Genomic DNA, 20,006 nt, shown 5'->3' on the forward strand with positions numbered 1-20,006 from the left:
AAGTTGTGAATGTACATATAAAAATGGATTGGAACAGGGTGAAGTTGTTTAAAAAGTGCAGTTGTAATTAGGACGATGACAGGGTAGTGGATTAAGGAAGGCAAATATGGTGCACACAATTATATTGCGATTGGTATCGGCATTGTAATCCGGGATTTAATGGTAATATCGGGACTGCAAACACCCCGGCTTTGGCCCGTTAAGCCCTGCATTTGGGGTGGCTTCGAATCTTTATAATAATCTACGGCGTATGCCGGGGTATTAGGACAAAATCTTTTTGGTATCAACCAAGATTTTCTCTGTGAATATTGTTGGGGAAATAAAACAGTAACACATACAGTATAGGTTTATTTGTGCACATAAAACCATGTTTGAAGAACAACTGGAATGATAAAAAATGGATGGATTCTTTTCGGTTTGTTTATTTATCTACCTCCTCTTCCTGGTTGTCCATTTTGCCCATTTTGTCCTGGTTGTTCACTTTGTCCTGGTTGTCCACTTTGTCCTGGTTTTCCACCTTGTCCTCCCGGTCCACCTTGTCCTCCCTGTCCATTATTTCCACCATTTTGTCCTCCCGGGCTGCCTTGAGCCAGGCATAAAGCCTTAAAATATTTATTTATTTTATTATAAAATAAGAAATAATTAATAGTTACTTACCAATAAAGTGGTAAAAACCAAAATTGTTATCAAACTACTTTTTCTGAACATATTGGAATTTGTATTTCTCAAAAACTGAATGCTTTTCTCTGAAACTTTACTGTCTATTTATACCTTTTATCTTTTAATTAACAATTCGTAGAAAGAATAAAATTTTCATTTCCATTTATATACGCCAATTTGTCAGACGGAAATTTATACATATTCAAGAACTAGTCACAAACACGTGAGTAAGCAAATTGTAAATTGTAAAGATAAACAAAATAAATTATTATTTTATTTTTCACAGTAAGTCATTATTCAAACTGCCTGTTTGGACATTTTACCTGTTTGAGGCAGTTTATATTTTCTACGTTCCTTTTACTTATTATTTTAGTCCAAACCACGTAAAAAATGTTCATTATTTGTATTATTTGCTAATGTTTCCTTTGTTTACTCTATTTATATATATATATAAATAATATGTTTGTTTATACTTTTAAAAATACAATAAATTTGAATTTTTTGATATCTGGTAAAACAAATTTAAAACTAAGTAAATTTTAGATTTGGTTATTGATTGATAAATTACATAATCATTTCCTAGAAATCATTTATTTTTTAAAAGTATTAAATATTTTGATTACTTTAAACGGGTTAAACTATGGCATATTAATTCATATTAAAAAGAATCAAAGTATAAATATTTGCATTTTGTTTGGTTACAAGTCTGCATCTCTCCTCTTTTCAGTAAATATTTGATGAACACTTCACATGTGTATTATAGAATGTGTCATGGTGAATTTAAAATACTGCATTTCAATTTACATTACAAAACAGCAAAGAGCACCTTGGCGATATTATTATGCAGTGAGTAATTGATAAGGTTTTTCTAAATATTCACCCGTGTAGGTCACAATGCGATAACGGGAAATAACAAACGAAGCGTCCTTAGACAATAATGGCACGTACAGCTGAAATTATTTATTTAATTACTTTTTCAAAACAATAATTTATATGAATGCAAAAACAAATCAATTTAGAAATTATAAATTAGATCTAACTAAAATAAACTATCCTATGATCTATATAAGAGTTATTTACTTGGAATGAATGCAAAGAATTAGAAAAAATACATTATAATATGACAAACGACGTTTATCATATTATAATGTATTGCTATTCTAAATAGCAACAAGAAAGAGGCACAAAATATAATTGAGGAATTTTCGCTGAACATTTTCTAACTACATTATAAAAGATTTTCATAAGAATTAGTTAAGGAAAGAAATAATAAGAATGAAGCACATAATACAACTGGGAAGTTGTTGCTGAACCATTTCTAACTCCATAATAAATGATTCTCATAAAAAGTATTCTCGTTCAAATCTACTCGAAACTTCTTCAATTCTAAATCTCACAGTTCTCCGGGTTCTTCATGTCTTCTGTGTCCTGAACCTTCGTGTTCTCCATAAACTTTCGGACCACCTGTTGAATTTGAGTGCCCAGATCAATTGTAATGGTTTTGCGTTGTTGGAGTTGAATTAGTTGTTGTTATATCTTACCCCCAACAGTAAACCTTAAAAAATTATTTAGTTACAATTAACAATTATTTAAAAGAAGGTTCTACTTCCAAAAAGAATTTACAAAATATAAGTGGTAAGTTTTTGATTTAGATCTTCTATATCCATTATAAATGTTTAGTTAAGGAAACAAATGATCGGAAATAATACATATTACTGCAATAAACAAATTTAATTTTTTAATTTAAAATCAAAATACACAATTTTATTTACAACTATTAGCGTCTAAATCCTCCAGAAAATTCTTCACTTCTGAATCTATCTCGCGGTCCATGTCCATGTCCTTCAGGCCTCCTGTGCCATGGACCTCTATGATCTTCTGGAACCCTCGGACCACTTGGATGTCCAGTGCAATTACGAGGGTTTTCTGTTGATGTTGTTGAATTAGATGGCGGGGTATCTTGTCCCCAACATAAGACCTTAAAAAGTTATTTAAGTAAAAAAAATATTTGATAGACGATGGTACTTACAAATAGCAACAAGAAAGAGGCACAAAATACAACTGGGAAGTTTCTGCAGATCATTTTGTAACACTGAAATCTGAATGTGTTGTCGAAAAAATTGTTGAGAATTTATACTTACCCCAAATCAGTCAATGTATAATTCAACAAAATAAAATTATATTTTTTAAATAACTGAGTCACATAATTGATGATACCAAAAAATTACCGACGGTATCTTTTAAATATAACGTCATAGTCTTAGCAGGTTTTACTGGATATGAATTGTTGTCCGCAACGTATTAAAAAAATTAAACTTTAGGTACTCTGTGTTGTTTAATTTGATTGTTTGTTCATTTATACTTCTGTTCCTTCAGGTCTTCTGTGCCATGAACCCCTGAGTTCTCCCGGAACTCACGGACTACCTGGTAAACCTGGGTGTCCAGATCAATTTCAAGGGTTTTATGAATTAGTTGGTGTTGCATTTTGTCCCTAACATAAAATCTTAAGAAATTATTTAGTTCAAAACAAAAATTATTAAGTATATTCCAAATAGCAACAAGAAGGAGGCTCAAAATACAACTGAGAAGTTTTTGTTGCACATTTTTATACTCCATATAAATGATATTCATAAGAATTAGTAAAGGAATTAAATAATAAGAAAGAAGCAGACAATATAACTGGGAGTTGTTGCTGAACCATTTCTAACTCCATAATAAATGATTCTCATAAAAATTATTTACGTCCCAGTCTACTGGAAACTTCTTCAATTCTAAATCTTATGTCTTCTGTACCCTGGACCTCCGTGTTCTTTATGAACTTTCGGACCACCTGGTGAATTTGGGTGTCCAGATCAATTCCAATGGTTTTGCGTTGTTAGAGTTGAATTAGTTGTTTTTTTATCTTGCCCCCAACAGAAAACCTTAAAAAATTATTTAGCTACAATTAACAATTAATTAAAAGAAAGTGCTACTTTCAAAAAAGATTCACAAAATATAACTGAAGATTTTCTCCACTATAAATGATTAGTTAAGGAAACAAATGATCGGAAATAATACATATTATTGCAATAAATATGTTTCATTTTTTAATTTAAAATCAAAATACACAATTTCTATTACATTTATTAGCGTCCAAACCTACCAAGAAGTTCTTCACTTCTGAATCTACCTCACAGTTCATATCCATATCTTTCATGCTTCCTGTGCCATGGACATCTATTATCTCCTGGAACCCTCGGACCACCTGGATGTCTAGAACACTTTCGAACATTTTGCGTTCATGATGTTGAATTAGTTGGTGTCGTATCTTGTCCCCATCATAACATCTTAAAATGTTATTTAGTTAAAACCAAAAATTGAATAGAGTATTCTACTTCCAAAAATGTTAGCAACAAGGAGACACAAAATTCAACTGGGATATTTTTGTTGATCATTTTCTAATTCCGTTGTAAATGATGGTTAAGGAAACAAATTATCGGAAATAAGACATATTACTGTAATAAAAAAGTTTAATTTTTTAATTTAAAATCAAAATACACATTTTTTATTTCAATTATTAGCGTCTAAATCCACCAGAAAATTCTTCACTTCTGAATCTATCTCGCGGTCCATGTCCATGTCCTTCAGACCTCCTGTGCCATGGACCTCTATGATCTTCTGGATCCCTCGGACCACCTGGATGTCGAGTGCAATTACGAGGGTTTTCCGTTGATGATGTTGAATTAGTTGGCAAAGTATTTTGTCCCCAACATAAGACCTTAAAAAGGTATTTAAGTAAAAAAATATTTTATATAAAATGATACTTACAAAGATCAACAAGAAGGAGGCACAAAATACAACTGGGAAGTTTCTGCAGATCATTTTGTAACAATAAAATCTGAATGTATTGTCGAAGAAATTGTTGAGAATTTATACCTACCCCAAATCAGTCTATGTATAATTCAACAAAATAAATTATATTTTTTAAACAACTGAGTCACATAATTGATGATACCAAAAAAATACCGACGGTATCTTTTAAATATAACGTCATAGTCTTAGCAGTTTTTACTGGATTTGAATTGTTGTCCACAACGTGTTAAAAAAATAAAACATTAGTCTCTATGTGTTGTTTGAATAGATCCTTTGTTCATTTATACTTTTTACAAGGACTATTGTGGTTATTGTTTATGAAAATTTCTTTTATTTATTGTGCAAACATAATACATGAAATTGATACATGTTCAAAACTCAATACATTGTGAATGGTCAGATGTAATTCTTGTTTAGGAAATTTACAACTACAACATATTTTCCCACAATAAACCATTATTGAAAATCATTAAAGGCCAATAATGGAATTTTTTAGCTATTAATTAATTTCACATTCAGTTATTTAAATTGCAAATCATAAAAGTGTTTTTATGACTTGTTCAAGAAGAAATGTATAATCCCATATTTGAATTGTCACTCCAAACAATACGTGAATCTAGACTTAACAGTTCTCGTCTTTTAATGATCCTTTTTCTTTCTTCAATAATCAATTTTTCTATTGAATGAATGATTAACTATTGTTTTTGTTATAATCATATTTTTTCAATAATCATTGTTCACTTTTTAATTATTAAGATAATTTTCCTATTGGAAGCAATGGTACGATGACATCTGTGACAATAATAGGAAAAACTTATTAAAAACACATGTCAATTTTCAACAAATTTTTTATTGTTTAAGGTATACGTGGTAAACCTCCAGGGTGTCTTCCACTTTCACCATTACCACCACGTCCTCCGGGACCCCTCTGTTGACTGTCTGGTACACCAGGACCTCTTGGGCCTCCAGGACCTTCTAGACGTCCGGTTGCAATTGGAGGTCTCAAGCTAGGCCTGCCTGTCACGCTTTGGTTTGGTGTAGATCGGGCCAAACATAACACCTAAACAAAACCAATTTAGTCACTAATTAGAAATTATTATAGACATTTTAAAAAAATTCAATAATATGCTTACCAACAAGAAATTAAATGCGCAGAATAGCAGAAAGAAGTTTTTGCCGAACATTTTGCTAACGTATTGATTCAAAGTCAAAGTTTGTATGGTTGAAACTAGTTCTATATTTATACCTAATTTCAGTTCATAAATTTGTAATTCAAACAAACAAATTAGAATAGAAATAATGGAAACTGAGTCACAAAGATAATTATTAACAGAATATACAAATATTCTAATTATTTAAATAAAAAATACCAAATATTAGGCTATTTCGGATCGATACGGATATTCTGAAAAACAAAGAGAATTTTCCCCCAGTAATAAAACACTTTTAGAATATATCCGATACACAGCATTGGTCCTGCTCGAAAGTGCACTAACTACATTAATTCCTGCTATGGATTTTGGGGGAGAGTGCACGTGTACAACAAGGCTGTCTCATTAAGCTAACGAAGACACGTGCGAGGAGTACATATCGGACACGTGCGAACCGAAAGATACGACATTTAAAATAGACGTTCAGAATTTATATTTGTGCATTAGAAATTACTTGTAATTTGTAATTTGGGTTCGTTTTATTGAATAATTAATACTTGCGTTCTTTATTAGTGTCTCACGGGAAAATGTGGGGAGGTTTTTGAGTCACGTCAAATTAGTAATGTTCCATGAATTTATGACAATGTGTGCAAAACTTGACTTGAAATATTTGACATTAATTAAGCATTATTTTCCAGAAAAGAAGTAAATTTAACCATTTTTTATCAACCAGGAAACTAAAATTGTGTACAATTCAGTGCCACGTGAAAATTAGCTCGAATTCATAGTAATGACTTAATAATAACATTGTGTTGCACCAACAATCAGTTTCGGTTTGAAGAAAGCGTAACCACAGTATCACTTTTACAATAACTTGAGAAAAAGTGACCAACATTGTAATCAAACTAAGAAATCTCTTTTATAACATGTATCACATTTGAAATTACTTAAAATATTTAATGAAAAACTTAAATTTAAAATGAATATTAAAGTAGTTTAAAAATTAAAAAAATAAAACTATAATATAATATATTTTAAAAATCTACAATATATAAATATATATCATTCCCAAAAACACAAAATTTGTGTTCTGAATAAGTCAACCTTGTTTAAAGGTCACTAAAACAGTAATAATCAATAAATTGATCATATACAAATTTTGTTTAATCAGCAATCCAAAATGAAAAAAGAAATTTAAATTAAAATAAATTTATTTATTTATTTATGTCATACATAGTTCCAAACACATAAACATTTATCTAAAAATTATCTCCTGAATTCCCCCAATTCCAAATTTCTCTCGTAACCATTTACCAAACCTATCAATATCTTCACCATCTCGTCGAACTGCTCTTACTATCCCATCGACATTCCCACCTTGCTGTAGCGTATCATCTGAAGAAGATTCATCTGAATCATCACTTGAGGAATCAGCATCTGTCCCACTTTGTCCAGCAGGTTTTGTCGTTGAGGAACCATTTTGTTCCAGAGTTTTTGTTATTGATGCATTATTTTTTTCAGCTGCTAACCAGCTTTGACCGAGTGGTTTTGTTGGTGAGGATGCATTTTGCCCAAGAAGTTTTATTGCTAAAGATTTATTTTTTTCAACATCTAACCAGCTCTGACCAAGTGGTTTTGTAGTTGAAGAATCATTTTGTCCAAGAGGTTTTGTTGGTGAAGAGGCATTTTTTTCTAAAACTATCCCACTTTGCTCTAGAGGGTCTCTTGTTGAAGAATCATTCTTTTCGGCACCTATCCAACTTTGTCCAAGCGGTTTTGTTGGTGAAGGGCCACTTTGATCAAGAGGTTGTGTTGCTGAAGATTCATTTTTTTCAGCACTTAACCAACTTTGTCCAAGTGGTTTTGTGGGTGAAGAAGCGTTTTGTCCAAGAAGTTTTATTACCGAAGAATTATTCTTTTCAGCACTTAACCAACTTTGTCCAAGTGGTTTTGTTGTTGAAGACGCATTTTGTTCAGCACCTATCCAACTTTGACCAAGGGGATTTCTTGTTAAAGAATCATTCTTTTCAGCAGCTATCCAACTTTGTCCAAGTGGTTTTGAAGACGGATTTTGTTCAGCACCTATCCAACTTTGACCAAGAGGATTTCTTGTTACAGAATCATTCTTTTCGACACCTATCCAACTTTGTCCAAGTGGTTTTGTTGTTGAAGACCCATTTTGCTCAGCACCTATCCAACTTTGTTCAAGAGGATTTCTTGTTGAGGAATTATTCTTTTCAGCACCTATCCAACTTTGTCCAACAGGTTTTCTTGTTGAAGAATCATTCTTTTCAGCAGCTATCCAGCTTTGTCCAAGAGGTTTTGTTGTCGAAGAGGTATTTTGTTTAGCACTTATCCAACTTTGGCCAACAGGTTTTCTTGTTGAGGAATCATTTTTTTCAGCAGCTAACCAACTTTGCCCAAGAGGCTTATTTGTTGTTTCTTGTGCGAAACCAAACACCTTTAATTAAAAGTAAATGATGCAATAGCAATTTTGAAGCCTAATTTATTAACTTACCAGTAAAATACTGAACGTATATAGTAATATTAAAAATTTTAAATTGATCATTTTGTAACAGATGGTACAATAGTTAAATACGAAGTGAAATGATATACTAAAAGTGAAATTTAACCATTTATAGTTACGACTTATCACTAAATGCATAAAACATAAAGGCAAATTGGAATATTATAAGCATAATTCAAAACACTAGAAATTTTTTGAATTACACTGTCCAACTAGCAAGAAAAGGTGCTGAACAATACATTGTTATGGGTTTCTTGGAACCGAACCAGCAAAGAACCGAGAGGGTTTCGCGTCCCCGCATTTGTTTGGGCCGCATCGCATTTATGGTATCGTATCGAATGGTGCTTGGTAAGCGGCCTATGGGCGGCGAGCGGTTAACGAGAAACCGGGGCCGAGCCAAGTGTCCGGTGATGGAGACCGAGAGAATGAATCGGTTTTGTGTTGTGGGATGGAATGCGGCGAGATTGAAGCGGTGAGTCTGTGGCGCCGCCGAGTCTGGCGCACACCTGCACCACGTCGACGACGGCGGACCGGCCACCGTGTGAACCACTGGCCCCGGGCAACACCTCACCCACATCCCGTTGCTCCGCGTTGCTCTGGCGATCGGACGGTCTTTCACTGAGCCCGCGAATTCGCCTCGCCACCATTATTCTTCTCTACGAAAATTATCTTTTAGATACTTTTAATCTAGTATTGCAGTAAATAACTCCAATTATTCCAAAATTTAAAAACAGATGTATATAATATTGGATTACAAAGAAAAACTCTTTTTAACTATCAAATACAATTTTATTTTTTAAAATTAATTTTGTGAACTTCCACCCGGTTGTCTTCCATGTTCACCACGACCTCCACGACCGCCGTGTCCTTCATGTCCTCTCTGATGATTGCCAGGTCCCTCAGAACCTATAGGACCTCCGGGACGTCCAGTGATGTTTCGAATTGGCAATCCAGGGCTATCTGTTACGGTAAAGTTTGGAGTGTATCGAGCCAAACAAAGCACCTAAATAAAAAAAATATTTAATTCTAAGCTATTAAAGAAGTTCAAAATTATACTTACCAACAGAAAATTAAATGTGCAGAATAGTAAAAAGAAGTTTTTGTTGAACATCTTGTTAAATGATTGATTAAAAGTTATAGTTTGTATGGTCTGTACTGAAAATGGTTCCATACTTATACCTATTTCAGTTCATCAATAATTCATACAAGGAAATTAGAAATAAACAAAACTGAGTCATAAAGATAATTATTAATAGAAAATACGAATGTTCTGATTATTTAAATCAAAAATACAAAATCGCCATAGATATTCTGGAAAAAACCCCAATACACAAAATTTAAATTACATTTTTATATTTTCCTAGAAAAACAAGGCTAGCCTTTAAAAAATCTCAGTAAAATTTATTTTTTTAAGATTACTTAGGTCTTTAATTATTGTAACACATTAAAATTAATTAATATTCTATGTGATCCTTAATATTTTATTCACTAATTTCTTTAGTTCTGAAATATAAAATACATGTAAAAATAATATGCCACAAAAATAGCTCACTAAAAATATTCCTTAAAAATGTCTTGAGCTAAATTTTTAAAGATTCTTAGTTCTTATTAGTTTTTTATATTCTTGTACCATTGTATGATCCTCAATATTTTATTCATTAATTTCTTTAGTTACCAATAATGTTCTCAATTATAAAAAGTATGTAATAATATTAATATAATGCCATAAAATTATTCATTAAAAAATTCCTGAGCTGAATTTTTAAGGATTCTTAGTTCTTATTAGTTTTTTATATTTTTGTATCATTTTAAGACACATTTAATTGTTGTGGCAATTTAAAATTAATGAATATTCTATATTATCCTCAATATTTTATTCACTAAATTCTTTAGTAACCAATAATGTTCTCAGTTATAAAAAAACATGTAATAATAATATAGTGTCATAAAAATAGCTCAATAAAAATATTCATTAAATATTTCCTGAGATGAATTTTTAAGAATTCTTAGTTCTTATTAGTTTTTTATATTTTTGTATTATTTTAAAACTCATATTTATTTATTGTGACAGTTTAAAATTAGTGAATATTCTATATGATCCTCAATAATTTATTCACAAATTTCTTTAATAACCAATAATATTCTCATAAAAATAGAGCAATAAAAATATTCATTAAAAATTTCCTGAGCTGAATTTTTAAGGACCCACAGTTTTTATTAGTTTAAGTCAGATTAAGACTTATTTTAAGGATTCTTAATTGTTAATAGTTTTTTATATTTTTGTATCATTTTAAAACACATATTTAATTATTGTAAAAGTTTGAAATTAATGAATTTGCTATATGATCAACAATATTTTAGTCACTAAAACTAACCAAAAATATTCTGAAATATAAAAAACATGTAATAATAATACAATGTCACAAAAATTACCCAATAAAGATATTTATTAAAACATCCCTGAGCTGAATTTTTAAGGCTTATTAATTCGTATTAGTTTTTTATATTTTTATATCATTTTAAAACAGATATTTAATTACTGTGACAGTTTAAAATTAATGAATATTCTATGTGATCCTCAATATTTTACTCACTAATTTATTTGGTAACTAATAATGTTCTCAGTTATAAAAAACACGTTATAATAATATAATGTCATAAAAATAAAACAATAAAAATTTTTTGAGCTGAATTTTTAAGGATTCTTCATTTTAAAGCACATATTTAATTATTGTAATAGTTGAAAATTAATGAATATTCAATAAGATCCTCAATATTTTATTCACTAATTTATTTTGTAGCCAATAATGTTCTGAAATAATGATTAAAAACATGTAATAATAATATAATGCCAAAAAATACTATAATATAAATAATCTAATATAAATACTCCATTATAAATATTCATATGAACTGTCTGAACTTCCGGAGGGAACCTTTTAACATTTCCTTAAGCCTTAGAAATTAGAACTTCTAATGTCGACTAAAATTATACTAATAAACATGTATACAGTTATTGTAATTACAGTTCTCACAACTAGTTACTTTATTAACCTATACACATGTCGGAACCTTGAACAAAGAACTTGTCACAACATTAAAACAAATATCTATTAAACAAAAAAAACCGTACTGTTCATGATAAATTTTTCGTGACCGCAAAAATGTTAATGACCAAAACTGGTGAGTCCGTAAAAGGCCCAAAAGACCGGCGTACAATTTAATTAAACCGAGCCCAAACAATTCCCCGACTTATCTGCATTCTTCGATTCTTTATGCGTTTTAAATGAACAGGTATCCGAGATATAAGGAAAGAACGACAAATAAAAGTGCGTGTCCCTTATAAAAACAAGTTTAAAATTTTCAGGTGTTCGAATCAGGTGTTCCACGGGCGTTTCTTACGAAAATCACGTCCCATTCAACAACCATGAGAACCGACTCACTTTTACAAATTTCGACCGTGTTATTTGGCTAATGGTCATTTTTGTGAGAAACCTTCCACGGACGTGAAACCTTTCGATCATCCACAATTTTATTACGCACAGGTGTAACAACGATCAATGGAGCTTTCGGACTGTTATAATAAAGGCAATTGGAAGAATCTAACTATATAATTAGAAAGAAAGATAAAGGCGGTATTTTTTATTTATTTGCTTGTTTTCGTGCTTTTCAGCTACTTTAAACATAATTTTCGGTTTCGCGGAATGGAATTTTTGGTTCATGTAACTTTGAACAGAGGTTGATCATTAATTAGCATGCAGCACATAAAGATAAACAGCCAGTTTACCATTGGTTGTGTCGTTAAAAACTTATTTATTATCATAAATTTGCAAGTTATAAAATTTGCATCAGAGACCCTGCCATTTCGAAATCTAATTGCTACATAAAACTAAGAAAAAAACAAATTAATCTATATAAAATTCAGAAAACGCATACTTAACATAATTAATAACAATTATTAAAAAAATGAATAAAAAAGACATAATTTAATAAAAAAAATTATAAAAAAATAAAAATTAAAACGTTCTAAATAATCTACAATGTTCCAGTATTAAAATTTGCGTGAGAAAGAAGACTTTAGAAAGACTTTTTGTGTTCCCGATGTACTAAAAATATGTGCACCAGTAGACTCATAATTTAATAAAAAGTTGATGAAAGGTTAAAAATTAAACCGCTTTAAATAATCTACAACGTTCCAGTATAAAAATTTGCATGAGAAAGAAGACTTTAGAAAGACTCTTCATGTACCGGATCTACTAAAACTCTGTGCATCAATAGATTCAGTATTTAAAAAAAAAACTTGATATGTGAGAAAGAAGACTTTAGGGAAACTTTTCATGTACCGAATCTACGAAAAATCTGTGCAACAATAGACTCAAAATTTAATAAGAATAATTGAATAAAGAAACATTGAATCGTTCTAAATAATCTACAATGTTCCAATATCAAAATTTGCATAAGAAAGAAGACTTTGGAAAGTCTTTCCATATACCGGACCTAGTAAAACTGTTCACCAGTAGACTCATAATTTAATAAAAGATTCATGAAAAGTTAAAAACTAAATCATTCTAAATAATCTAGAACGGGTCAATATTAAAATTTGCGTGAAAAAGAAGACTTTAGAAAGACTTATCCTGTATCGGACCTACTAAATCTATGCACCAATCGATTCATAATTTAATAAAAAATTGATGAAAGGTTAAAAATTAAATCGTTCTAAATAATCTACAATTTTCAAGTTAAAAAAACTTTATGTTTGAGAAAGAAGACTTTAGAAAGACTTTTCGTGTACCGGATCTAGTAAAACTGTGCAGCAATAGAAAATTTAATAAAAGATTAATGAAAAGTTAAAAACTAAATAGTTCTAAATAATCTAGAACGGATCAATATTAAAATTTGCGTGAGAAAAAAGACTTTAGAAAGACTTATCATGTTTAAAACTATGCACCAATCGATTCATAATTTAAAAAAAAAATGATGAAAGGTTGAAAATTAAATAAATAATCTACAATTTTCAAGTGTTAAAATTTGTGTGAGAAAGACTTTTCATGTACCGGATCTACTAAAAATCTGTGCACCAATAGACTCATAACTTAAAAAAAATGATGATGAATGATTAGAAATTGATCCGTTATAAATAATTTGTAGGCTTCACGTACTAAAAGAAAGAAGAAGATAGATACTCGGTATACCGGACCTACGAAAAAAGTGTGCCCCAATAGACTTTGCGATGATCTCACGATATTTGACCTTTGAAAGGTAATTGCTTCACCCATTATTAAATGACCTTTTATGGGGATATTACGAAACAATTATGCATGCGTATCTTATTATTGTTACGCCGTTACACATTACAGCCAAATGAACGCGTCCTTCGCGGTTTTTTTTTTATTTCTATCTATCTAGACCCATTGAATTAATCGTTTTGAAATATTAGTTCGTTAGGTTTTTTCATATTAATAAATGAAATTATTTATAGTCCGCTATCAATTAAATGCAATTGTGTGGGTCGATAATCACATGAAAGCACATCTGAGAACCCGATTTTTTTAAATGTGTCTACATTTCAGACCATCTGTTGTACTAAACAAGTCCGATCACAATACGAGTTTGTAGCATAATAAAAACGTAATCTAGACATGCATCATCTTTAATTTAACAATCCCAAGGTATTATACGCACTGGGAAAATAACATAAGTAACGCAAGGAAATGGAGAAAACCCATTTAATTAGTATAGGTTTTCTTTGGTGGTTGTGAAATTTCGTAATGAAGTCACAAATGTCACATTTCGAAGGATAATCTGAAAAATCTACGTTTAAAATGAGTCTTTTGTTCGCTCGATGGTAAAAACGTGAGCGTAGATGTTACGAAAGCGATAACAAAATCACGAAGCTTGAACACCTGATTTTTTACCACACAGTCGTGAACTATTTTTTTAAACAAAAATACGGGGGACTTTTATTTTCAATAGTTAGCACAAAATATTTTTATAAAGGTAAAGAAATATTCATTACTAAAGTAATAAGTCGCAGCAAATATTATAAAATCTTAAGAAAGCCAAATATTTGAAAAAATAACATAACAAAATATGAGTAACACATCACATTTTAATAAAAATACTTTTATTATTTTGGAAAGGCACAATCTAAATGATAAGAGTATAATAACGTAAAAGAAAAACATCTAGGCCGCAGTAGGATAACTACCCCTGTACAAGTCCGCTTTATGCTTTGCAAGCTCGGAGACACCCGGAAATAACAGCTCACAAACTAAGACAAGAACTTCTTTAGATCTACGATTTGAATGTATCGACTCAAACCGTCAGAAACTGTATTCGAAAGCAAGATTTATTTCAGAGACCTTTAAGTATAACCAGATTGCTCATTTAACTTGGGCAAAGGAACATCTTAATTGTGTCCTGATGATTGGAGCCGTATTCTCTTTTCTGATTAGTCAAGATTTTGCTACCACCCAGATTTTGGAATGATACGTATCTGAAGAGAACCTGGAAACCAAGCACGGCTACAATATACTCGTGAGGTGATCAACTTTGGAGGTGGTTCATTGATGTTTTGGGGAGGAATTAATTTTGGGGGAAGAACCGACCTCTTATTAATGGAAACTACTTTAAGTGCAGTTAGATATTGCGATAACATAGTTTTACTCATGTTACCCTATTTAACGAATTTGAGTCCAAATTTCATTTTCCAGCTTGGTCAGCAAATTCCCCAAACATTAATCCAGTAGAAAAAGTATGGGATGCTATAAAAAGGAGAGTTAAATCTCCAAAACCATTAAGGAGCCACCACCAGCAGCTAATTCTGGAGGTAAAGGAGGTGTGGCGAAATCTGGACCAAAACCTACTCGATAGGCTGATATTCAATATCCCAAATCAATGAGGGCGGTCGTAAACAACAAAGCAGCTCCATCCGGACATTAGTTATTAATAAAAAAATAAATAGGCATAATTATTATAAATAACATAATAATTGGATATTTGGTAGGTGTTATTATTATAATTTTTGAAAGGGTTGTAACATATTTAGGTGTTTACTAGACACTTTGTCTGTGTTTATTTAAAAAAATATAAACTTCAGGAATAACAATTAATAACATTTAAAAAAATATGAGTAATCATAAATAATTTGGTGTATATTACTGAGAAGATTAAAAGTTATATGCAATTTTATGAATTAAAACAATTCAATAAATAAACTACCAAAATTATTTATAAAAAATAAATCTTTAAATAATAAAGTTCAATATAAATATCAAAAATCACACATTTTATTTATATTTTAAAAAGTCTAGAAAAAAAAATGTATAAACAAATTATACAAATATACAATATTTTGTTCTAGTTATTGTCCCCCGTAATTAACACCCAAAAAACTTAACTAATATGCATGCAATAGTTTACAAATCGTTTCTAACAAACGAAAGAACAGACAGATAATGTAATAATGGCCGGTTGATGAAGCTTTGTCGTGATTGTATTAATTATTAAATCTATTACAAAACACTCCGGACCATTTGTTGTTGTGAAAGTGTTTCGTTTGTTCGGGCTCTGGTCGTAACGTAACGCACGCATTTCCACGATATGATGTCTTTACAATCATTCCCAACCAATTTGCGGCATATGGCAACACTAAATGCGCTTTTTGTAACACCTGATGGCACAACAACTGTCGATTGCGTTTTTATTTTAAATAAATACATATTCGTTTCCTCGTTCGCCACACCGAAAAGTGTCAATACAAATCTCTGTTTCTTTATGTCCATTACCAAAAGACGAAAAGACTTCCTTTCATCCACCAACCGCGTAACGAATTGAATTTACATATTCGCCAGACGTTCAATCCGACTATCAGTACATATGTGCTTTCAACGACCAACTGTCATCTTTTAGTGGTCCCGGATTCTGCCATAGACGGCCTTTGTTTTTGCCACGGCCCATAATGACGACCATCTGTCCATCTCTACATTTCTTATCACATTCGCATTTTTATTTATTGATCAGCGTCCCGGCTCCTTTAGTCCAACTCTTTTCGCGATGATTTACGACCGTGTGTCATGTGTTAAAAAGGCGATAACATTCCGACCGTACTAATTAATACGTCGGACGTAAAATTATGAATTTTTATTGGTCCATTATGCTAATTCGATTAATAAATCAATTGACGCCCAAAGGCTGACAATAAACTTTCAATAAAACAACAGCTTCCAAAATTATCTAATAGTTTTATAATTCTAAAAATTTAATCAAAGATTCAACAAGAATTAATTATTTTTCAATAGGTTTTGGTAGTCGGTTTATTTTAGTACCAATGAATTTATAATACTTTTTCACAGACTAGTTTAGTCCAATATTTGAATAGCCAATAAATTGTTGATATGACGAACAAGTTCTATTTTTCTTTTTTTTTGAAAAATAAGATACTTTGTGATATTTTAGACAGTTTATTCCATAGCTTATTTGATTAAATAAAATTAATTCATAAGAATTTATATGATTTTTAATTTTTCCACAGAAAGAAATTTGGTATATACCCACTTCAGAGGGTACTTAATGTAGTTATTAGATAATTTTGTAGTTAGATTAGCTAAAAATTTTACTTCAATTTTAATGTTTAAAAATTACTCAGTAGACTTTGATTTTTAAAAAAGATTTGTCGAAATTGGACAAAAAATACAAATTTTATGGGAGTGTCCCGCTTTCAAAAATGGACCACACTGTATAATAAAATAAATTAACCTGTAAATAAATATGTTGGTCACACTGACAAAAAATTAGTACATGTAATACACAAATTACTGTCATTAAATTGAACAATAAATTTGCCAATAAATTAGTGTCAAAACAGCTATAATTTTTTAAATCCAAATTAAAAATTGTTCCTAGTCATGTAATTGTTTTTATTTGTGATTAGTTCCAGTCTTTAAATTCCATCATCAGACAAAAATGTGAGTATCAAAATACTTGTTTAGAAACATTAAATTTAATTCACTTAACTGATTCTAAGAAGATATTTTTAGGATATAGAGAAAACTGGTTGAAATAATATTAATTACTGGTGCATTATAGTAATGAAATTAATAAATCAATAAGCCAAACTCGTCGACTCTTGTTTAGGTAAAGAAAAGCCTTTTGAGCCTTTCGGATCAGGAATATCCTGTCCAAAGTTGACAAAACAGAACTGGTAATGTCCCACACACACACGTGATGGCACAAAGAGAGGCTCGACCTTTTTTAAACAACGAGCGGTGATTTGAATGGCCCTAAATTACACCTGCATCGGCTCCGTGCAGGTGCGTATCCAGGAATTTTAGATAGCTACGTGACATTCCATCGGGAATCTGTGTTACCACGTAAATATTAACGAGATTACCGTAACAACGAACACGTTTTCTCGTTTGTAACGAGAAGAACAGTGAAATCATAACAGTTTTTTTGTTGGCTAATCGGTTACTTGTGTTTGTGTTAAATGTGCAAAGATGAATATGTATTTGGCGTTTATTGTCCGATGGTTGTTTACTTCTATGGGTTTTATTGCCTTTTGGACGTTGCTATTTGTTATGGGAACTTAAATGTCGGCTACCACTTTTATTTAGTGTCCGAACCGTTTTGAGATAATGTAAGCGTGAAATTGGATTTTCTATGCGGTCGGGAAAACTCATTTTTGATTATTACATTGGGAGCAAATTGTTATTATTATTCAGGAAAATATGTGGTTTTATAAATGTAACATAATAATTGACTACAGAAATGAAATCATCAATCAAATCTAGAATTATTTGAAAAACTGTAATTGTCAAAAAATGTATATTTGATCAAAAAGTTGTGACGCTTTAAAAAAAGTTAACAATATTTAAAAAATCTATAAATATTTAAAATTTGTTAATAAAAAATTTTTTAATATAAAAACCATAACCGTAAACCATAAATTTAGTAGTAGACAAATAACAGATACAACCATTAAAACTAAATTGACTAAGGAAAATTTTTCCTTCTCAATTAAATGAGAATAATTGTGCCACATTTAAAAAATATAAACTTGAGTCATAAATGTGAGTGTTTAGGTAGTAAATACCGCCATTAAAATTAATAATAAAATATTAACTTTCCGTAGAATTAAAACCATAACAGTAACACTAACAGTTGTTGATCAAACAATAATATAATAAATCCGCCATAAAACAGGCATTAAAAGGACCGTTAATCTCCAAACAGCAAGTCAAAGATCCAACCCTGGCGGCGAGAACATCGAAAGGGTCCAGACCGGACCGAATGATTCTTTGTGGTTCTTCGGAGGGGGTGGCGCCGATCGGGCATCTCGTACAGGTGTCCGGGTCAAAAACACAGTTTTACAAGTGTCTGAAACCATTTAAGCACCTACCGAATTATCATTCTATTAGTCAATAATGCACTTGGAAATTCGTTCTAGGTAGATATTGTTCGATGGAGGTGAGGGTTATTTATCGATGGATTTTTGACGTCACTTGTTCAAAATTCCAAAACCGTAAGTAGGAAAAGGAATTTAATATAGCCGAACGCAATTGAATTCCGGCAAAATTCCGTTCAGCAAATTACGAATAGCGTAGATTCCTCTCTGAGTCACGGTACGAGGGTGTATAGAAATATCGGGTTGGACAATCTAATAAAAAGCAAGCACCCGCAAGGAATACTCTCGGTTCTTGTACCAACATGTATTCATTAGCTTCCACCCCATTTTGATCAAGCGAGGGGATGCCACTATCACTTTTGATTCGGTTTTACTCCCGCTATTTTGTCCGTGCAAAATAAAAATATCTATGTCATTTCAGTTTTTGTTTAAATACAGTTTGTGGTAATTTGTTTAGTTTATTACACGTACTGTGAAGATTTAAAGTTCCACAGTATGAATAACTCATAGCTAGAACGAAAACAAAGGATATTTCAGTTGGGAAAAGACAAATGAAGGGGACGTCTTCCACTTGAACGCACCCGCACCCCCGTTTAATAAAACGTCCTAATGAATCGACACTCTACTAATTAGATTGTAGCGCCATTTGTCAATGGTTTGTATGAAGGGAGTGCTTAATTTTCTTTCTATCTATTTTCGTATGCTAAAACGTACCAATTATATTTTCCGGTAGGTTCAAATTTCACTAGTTAAAAAAAAATGATTATTGCCGCCAATAACGTAACATTGATTTCTGTTGTTAACTGAACTTTACAATGTGTATAATAAATTTATTTTCTTGAAAACAGCCCCGGTCGACAACAATAACTTCATTGAGAGTTCCTGTATTTTACGTTGCAGGAAGAAGTCAATCTAGTCAATGAGATGGTTTCTAGCTCGGCATTAATTTGCCCGACAGATGTTTCGTATGATTTCAGGATACTTCTTATTATCCGTCTTTATTATTCGTTAAAGATCTATTTTTAGTGTCGCCGCTAAATAATGCAAACCAAGCAAAGTTTGCAATGCAAAACCATCCTGTTCAACAGACAATAAAGAAAAACTGAGTAATATTTTAATTTGAACACATTCATTTCTTCATACATTGATTATTATCAACGTAAAAAAGATTAATTTACAAAAACTAAAATAATAATATTAGATAGAAGACATTTATTAAATTTTCAAAATTTTCAATATTAAATTTTCATAATTATTCATATAACTAAAATATATATTTTATTAATTTCTATTGATTTTTAGAAAGAAATTTGAAAAAAGGTATATCTAGTTTAGAATTATAAAATATGTCAATTGCAATTCACGCATAAAATTAATTAATTAAAATGTATTTTGAAGTCTGATTGTAAGT

The 20,006-nt window shown here is 30.9% G+C and overlaps 3 protein-coding genes and 2 long non-coding RNA genes across 6 annotated transcripts; 1 reads left to right on the plus strand and 4 right to left on the minus strand.

The window, feature by feature from the left end:
* Positions 1–333: 333 nt before the first annotated feature.
* LOC109606563 (mesenchyme-specific cell surface glycoprotein-like) lies at positions 334–785 on the minus strand. Its single transcript, XM_020023107.2, has 2 exons — positions 658–785; positions 334–602 (listed from the first exon to the last, which is right to left on the minus strand). Exons 1-2 carry the CDS (start codon positions 706–708, stop codon positions 426–428), a joined length of 228 nt encoding a protein of 75 aa, XP_019878666.1. The 5' UTR covers positions 709–785; the 3' UTR covers positions 334–425.
* A 3,370-nt stretch (positions 786–4,155) lies between these two features.
* LOC109606584 (uncharacterized) lies at positions 4,156–4,598 on the minus strand. 2 transcript variants are annotated; one of them, XR_002192104.2, is made up of 3 exons: positions 4,580–4,598; positions 4,468–4,537; positions 4,156–4,417 (listed from the first exon to the last, which is right to left on the minus strand). It is a non-coding gene; the product is annotated as an uncharacterized LOC109606584 (long non-coding RNA). The 2 variants fall into 2 exon arrangements; XR_007547258.1 differs by lacking the exon at positions 4,580–4,598 and having other exon boundaries at positions 4,468–4,548.
* Positions 4,599–5,342: 744 nt separating this feature from the next.
* Positions 5,343–5,756, minus strand: LOC109606591 (ribosomal large subunit pseudouridine synthase B). The gene is made up of 2 exons (XM_020023136.2): positions 5,646–5,756; positions 5,343–5,572 (listed from the first exon to the last, which is right to left on the minus strand). Exons 1-2 carry the CDS (start codon positions 5,694–5,696, stop codon positions 5,369–5,371), a joined length of 255 nt encoding a protein of 84 aa, XP_019878695.1. The 5' UTR covers positions 5,697–5,756; the 3' UTR covers positions 5,343–5,368.
* A 1,100-nt stretch (positions 5,757–6,856) lies between these two features.
* On the minus strand, positions 6,857–8,824 carry LOC109606384 (uncharacterized). The gene is made up of 2 exons (XM_020022947.2): positions 8,182–8,824; positions 6,857–8,124 (listed from the first exon to the last, which is right to left on the minus strand). The coding sequence occupies exons 1-2, from the start codon at positions 8,326–8,328 to the stop codon at positions 6,919–6,921; spliced, it is 1,353 nt and encodes a 450-aa protein (XP_019878506.2). The 5' UTR covers positions 8,329–8,824; the 3' UTR covers positions 6,857–6,918.
* Positions 8,825–17,000: 8,176 nt separating this feature from the next.
* On the plus strand, positions 17,001–19,704 carry LOC126264600 (uncharacterized). Its single transcript, XR_007547287.1, has 3 exons — positions 17,001–17,156; positions 17,229–17,501; positions 19,496–19,704. It is a non-coding gene; the product is annotated as an uncharacterized LOC126264600 (long non-coding RNA).
* The last annotated feature ends 302 nt before the right edge of the window (positions 19,705–20,006 follow it).

The sequence above is a fragment of the Aethina tumida genome, chromosome 2 (genome assembly GCF_024364675.1).
Source record: "Aethina tumida isolate Nest 87 chromosome 2, icAetTumi1.1, whole genome shotgun sequence".
In the NCBI taxonomy this organism is placed as follows: domain Eukaryota; kingdom Metazoa; phylum Arthropoda; class Insecta; order Coleoptera; family Nitidulidae; genus Aethina; species Aethina tumida.

Bases quoted from the DNA above. Each gene is read 5' to 3' on its own strand.
- LOC109606563 (XM_020023107.2), bottom strand. From the start codon at position 708: ATGTTCAGAAAAAGTAGTTTGATAACAATTTTGGTTTTTACCACTTTA. The intron at 603-657 runs GTAAGTAACTAT...AAATATTTTAAG, and splicing joins TGGTTTTTACCACTTTATTG to GCTTTATGCCTGGCTCAAGG.
- LOC109606591 (XM_020023136.2), bottom strand. From the start codon at position 5,696: ATGTTCGGCAAAAACTTCTTTCTGCTATTCTGCGCATTTAATTTCTTG. The intron at 5,573-5,645 runs GTAAGCATATTA...GGTTTTGTTTAG, and splicing joins GCGCATTTAATTTCTTGTTG to GTGTTATGTTTGGCCCGATC.
- LOC109606384 (XM_020022947.2), bottom strand. From the start codon at position 8,328: ATGCATTTAGTGATAAGTCGTAACTATAAATGGTTAAATTTCACTTTT. The intron at 8,125-8,181 runs GTAAGTTAATAA...TTTTAATTAAAG, and splicing joins ATACGTTCAGTATTTTACTG to GTGTTTGGTTTCGCACAAGA.